Genomic DNA, 4,644 nt, shown 5'->3' with positions numbered 1-4,644 from the left:
GTTGGCCAGGTCAGTCTCAACCTCCAGGCCTTAACTGATCCACTTGTCTTGGTCTCCCAAAGTGCTAGGATTACAGGCGTGAGCCACCACACCCCACCAAGTTTGTTTTTGTTTTTGTTTTTTTTTAAATAAAGTTTCTGGTGTGGATCACCAAATAAATGATGCTAATGAGTGAGATCTGAAATGCCAGAAAACATAGGCTTCCACGATGAATATGGAATTGTTTTGGGTATGGTGATTGTGACATGCCTCAACAAAGGTAGACAACTGGAAATATGGGTCTAGAGCAAGCTCTTCCAACCCATGGCCCACATGTGGCCCAGGACAGTTTTGAATGTGGCCCAATACAAATTTGAAAACTTTCTTAAACCATTATGAGATCTTTTTGATTTATTTTTTTTTAGCTCATCAGCTATTGTTAGTGTACTTTATGTGTGGTCCATGACAATTCTTCTCCCAGTGTGGCCCAGGAAAGCCAAAAGACTGGATACCCCTGACCTAGAGCTTAGGAGAGGCATCTGGGCTGGAGAAATAGATCTGAGAGACAAGCACTTTCTGTGAATGATCCAGCTTAGGGAAAAATCTACAGAGTGGGAGAACAGTGGTGAAGATGGAACATGGAGGGAGAAACAGCAACACTTAAGGGTCATGTAGAACCCCTTCCAAAGAAATGTCCAGAAAGCAACCAAAAAAAACGGGCACAATGGTTTACACCTATAATCCCAGCACTTTGGGAGGCGGAGGCAGGTGGATCACTTGAGGTCAGGAGTTCAAGACAAGCCTGGCCAACATGGTGAAACGCCATCTCTACTAAAAATACAAAAATTACCTGGGCATGGTGGTGGGCGCCTGTAATCCCAGCTACTCAGGAGGCTGAGGCAGGAGAATCACTAGAACCTAGGAGGCGGAGGTTGCAGTGAACTGAGATCGCACCACTGCACCCCAGCCTGGTGGACAGAGGGAGACTCCACCTCAAAAAACAACAAAAGGATAGTGTCATTGAAACCAAAGGAGAAAAGAGTTTCATAAAAATGAGAGTGGTAAACAGTGTCAAATACAAAAGAGGACAGACAGCACAATGTCTTCTGCTTGAGAAATAGGACACCGATAGTCCTGGTGAGGGAAGTGGAAGTGTGGATGGGGTGACAAACTATGGAGTGTAAACTATGCTGAGCCATGGAGGGAAGGAGAGGTAAAGGTGGAGATCACCAAGCATAGTGAGTACTTTCTCAAGAAGATGCCTGTGAAGAGGGAAGGGTGAACAATACAAAGTGTTATACTTAGGTGTGTATGCAGTTTGTTTTTTGTCTTCTTGAGAGATCTGGGTATGAATCCTGGTGCTACTACTTGCTATCTGTGACCTTAGACAAGTCACATGACACCATGACACCAGACATTCAGTTTTTTTACCTGCAAAAATAACTTACTGCATAGCACTGTATGAGGATTAAACAAGACAGTACAGGGAAAGCTTTTAGGGCCAGACTTCGATACATCATAAAAAAAGAATAATTTATAATTATCTTCATAAATAAATGCTGAGGAGAAATGAACCACCAGATAGAAAGTGGAGGGGTTAATGGTTTCTACAGGATCCAGTAAGGCAAGATTATAAACATTCTGGAGAGGATTGTCCTGAATAAGAAGAGGGAGGCTTCATCTGGACATCTTTAAAATCTGGGGAGGAATAAATCATAAGAGTGACTTTCCACAGGTAATTCACAATCTCAGAGCATCTTCTGCAGCATACTCTGTGTGGCTGCTAACATCAAGCCCTGCTACAGGGAGTCCTTACCCCTTGCTGACTTTGCACTATATACATTCTACCTGGCACAGCCTGGATCCCAGATATCTGAGCTAGTTCCAGTGAGTCCCGAGAGTTACTCATTGATTTATACAAGGTCCATTTGTATAAAGAATTGTACAAAGAATTATCCTCACATATAACTGATGGGCAGATTAATCTAGGGCCAATCCTAGACAAGGATACGTAAATTTAATTCATTTATAAATTTAATTCTTTTTTTATTCAATGTTTACAATAACCTTACACCACTAATTAACAGCAAGAACAAGACTCACAGTAAAAATAAAACAGGAAGTGTTTGTTTTAGTCTATATTTAAAAACCAAACTTGTATTCCATGCAATAACCAAACTAGTGATGTAGAGTTCTGCTATGAGAGCCTTTTCCAAATGATCCTGTAATCTCAAGCCATTTCATTATATAATGATCATTCAATGCTTTCAAATCTCCTCTTTCAGAACATCTTACATCTCTGAGCCTGAGAACTAAATAATCACATACAAGTCAAAATAACACACTTTACCTGTTGGAGATGCTGTGTGCGACGGATCCCCATAGTGCCCATAATGAGGTGGAGAAAGGCCTATTCCAGGCTGAGGCTGAGAATATGGGGGTGTAGCCACGTAACCTTGTTGACTCATTATGAAAATATCATTCCAAAGGATAAATCTACAAAAGAACTCTGCAACAGAGAAACAAGAAACATGTTACCAAGAGAGTTTTAGTCACTTAAAGCTATTAAAAATATAAACACTGTTAATACATGTTTATCATGGTTTGAAGAAAAGTACAATTATCAGGTACATGAGAAACCTTTGTATTATACAAGGCATCATTATCCCCTAAAAAGAGTCTAACCATAGCTCTCTGAAATTCAGTAAATCACTTCAATAATTCTGGGCAAATTCTCAAGCATGAGACCTGAATAACAGCTCCCAACCACTTTTTTAAGGGAAGCCTGAAGCATTTTGCAGATAGTCTCTCATAAGTGTTCCTATGATTTTGTGCTTTTGGTTTCCATGGTCACATTTCAGCACAGAGCACACCATGCCATTCAACTGACTGACCACCATAACTGCCAGTAGTCTGCAATTAGATGTTTTATGACTTATGTCTTTTTAGTGCTCCTCTAATTAGTTATTTTAATCTAGTCATTAGGACAAAGAGAAATCATAGTCCAACAAACATAGCAACAGATAAAGTTGATAATAGGCTTATTTTATGAGTCATAATTAGACCAAGCCAGGTGGTCACTATATCCACTTGAGTATTGTCAGTGGTTTTTCAAAGGCGACAGAATTTCTTTCTAATTTAAATGATATCACATCTCTAAGAACATATGCACCTATATTTAAGGGACTAAGGGAAAAAAGTGTAATTTTGTAAGTGTGTAGGCACACACATCACAAATATAACAGACTCATCTTTATTCTTTTTTTTAATCTTGATTCTAATCAGAACCCAATTTTGCTTTAAATTTTCCATTTTTTCCAGGTTTTAACAAAAAAAGAGATTTTCATAGGACTGATGATTTAAAAAAAAAATTTTTTAATACGGCAGAAAATGCTTTGAATCCTGGCAAGAGAAGTGGGTTTTCATTCTATATCTGCCATTTAACTGTGTGACATGGAATGAGCTGAAGAACCTCTCTAAGCCTCAGTTCCTTCTTTTAGGAAATGAAGCCTTTTCAGATTTCCACTGATTCTACAATTTATCTCCAGTTTATTTGCCCCATACAGGTATATTCTTCCTTTTGTTCTTTTATTTGCTACAATTGAAGATAAGAGATCGGTGGTACCTGCTAAGACTTAGAATCTGTCTATACTCAAGAAATAACATCTCAAATTTAAAATGTGAAGCCTAAAATTTGTGATTTGATTTTGTTTCCATATTAAACTATAAGTTTCCAAAATAAAAGCAACCATGTAAAAATACTGTGAGATCACTTCCTTCTGGGAAGAGGAGAACTGAAAAAGAGGAGAGAGGCAGGCAAAGGCCTTCTGGTCCACTTTGTTCCTGACAACCCTTTTTTCCTCCGCCCACTTAGCAGAGAGAGACGTGGCAGCCTGAGCTTTGGTCAAGCTCATCCAACCAAGAGCACTTAGGAAGTCCGCACGAACACACCTAAGTAGCAGCCTGTTGCTGAGTGACAGAAAAGAGAGGCTGAGATGGTCACTTCAAAGAACAGGAAGCAGCCAGGTCCTTCTGAACTGGTACTGAGAGGAATCAGCTTCCTCACGCTACCCAGTTTGCCACGTCAAACTTCCTCACACAGAGCACCAAGTTAAAGAAACCTGACTCAGCTTCAAGCGGCGACATGGCAGAAAGCCACTTGGCATGAGCAGGCCTAGGATCAAAATCTGGGGAGCCCCAATCCCAGAACGGCCCCCTGGCTCACTGTCACCCAGCAACTCTAGCCAAGGTGCACTTCTAACCCTGGAACAAGTTCGTATTTGGCCAGATCAGTTTCACTATTCGGATGTCCCGAAGCTTCAAGATATAGTTGCCATTTTCACCATGAATACATCCAACATTCCCTTCCTTCAAAAAAGGAAATAAAGTTGATAAGGAGACGAGAAAACCGCTGGCAATGACATTCGAATGGTGGTCACTGAGGATCCTAACTAGGCAGTTCCTGCATCCCAAGGCAAAAGGTGGGGGCGGGTAAAAAATGCCCACGCCCACCTCCTTCTCCCCCATCCCGCCCGCCTCACTATTAAACTGCACTAAAAGGCTAAAGGAAAAAAGAATGAGGTTTTCTCCCGCCGCCCCTGCCTCAGGTGAGCACCCGGTCTCCCGCCTTGTCCCCGGGCCGGGCGCGGCAACCCGCTCCGCTGT

At 41.2% G+C, this 4,644-nt stretch overlaps 1 protein-coding gene across 1 annotated transcript in view; it reads right to left on the bottom strand.

The window, feature by feature from the left end:
- Nucleotides 1–4,644, bottom strand: part of SEC24D (SEC24 family member D) — a 118,118-nt gene that overhangs the window by 112,659 nt on the left and 815 nt on the right. Inside the window, exon 2 of the mRNA XM_011977605.1 lies at nucleotides 2,330–2,488. Coding sequence (XP_011832995.1) covers nucleotides 2,330–2,447 — 118 coding nt within the window. The 5' untranslated portion in view covers nucleotides 2,448–2,488. The remainder of the gene's footprint in view (nucleotides 1–2,329; nucleotides 2,489–4,644) is intronic.

This window comes from Mandrillus leucophaeus, unplaced genomic scaffold (assembly GCF_000951045.1).
Source record: "Mandrillus leucophaeus isolate KB7577 unplaced genomic scaffold, Mleu.le_1.0 Scaffold181, whole genome shotgun sequence".
NCBI lineage: Eukaryota > Metazoa > Chordata > Mammalia > Primates > Cercopithecidae > Mandrillus > Mandrillus leucophaeus.
Note: the sequence above shows the minus strand (reverse complement) of the source record. Positions and strands in the feature narration are given on the sequence as shown.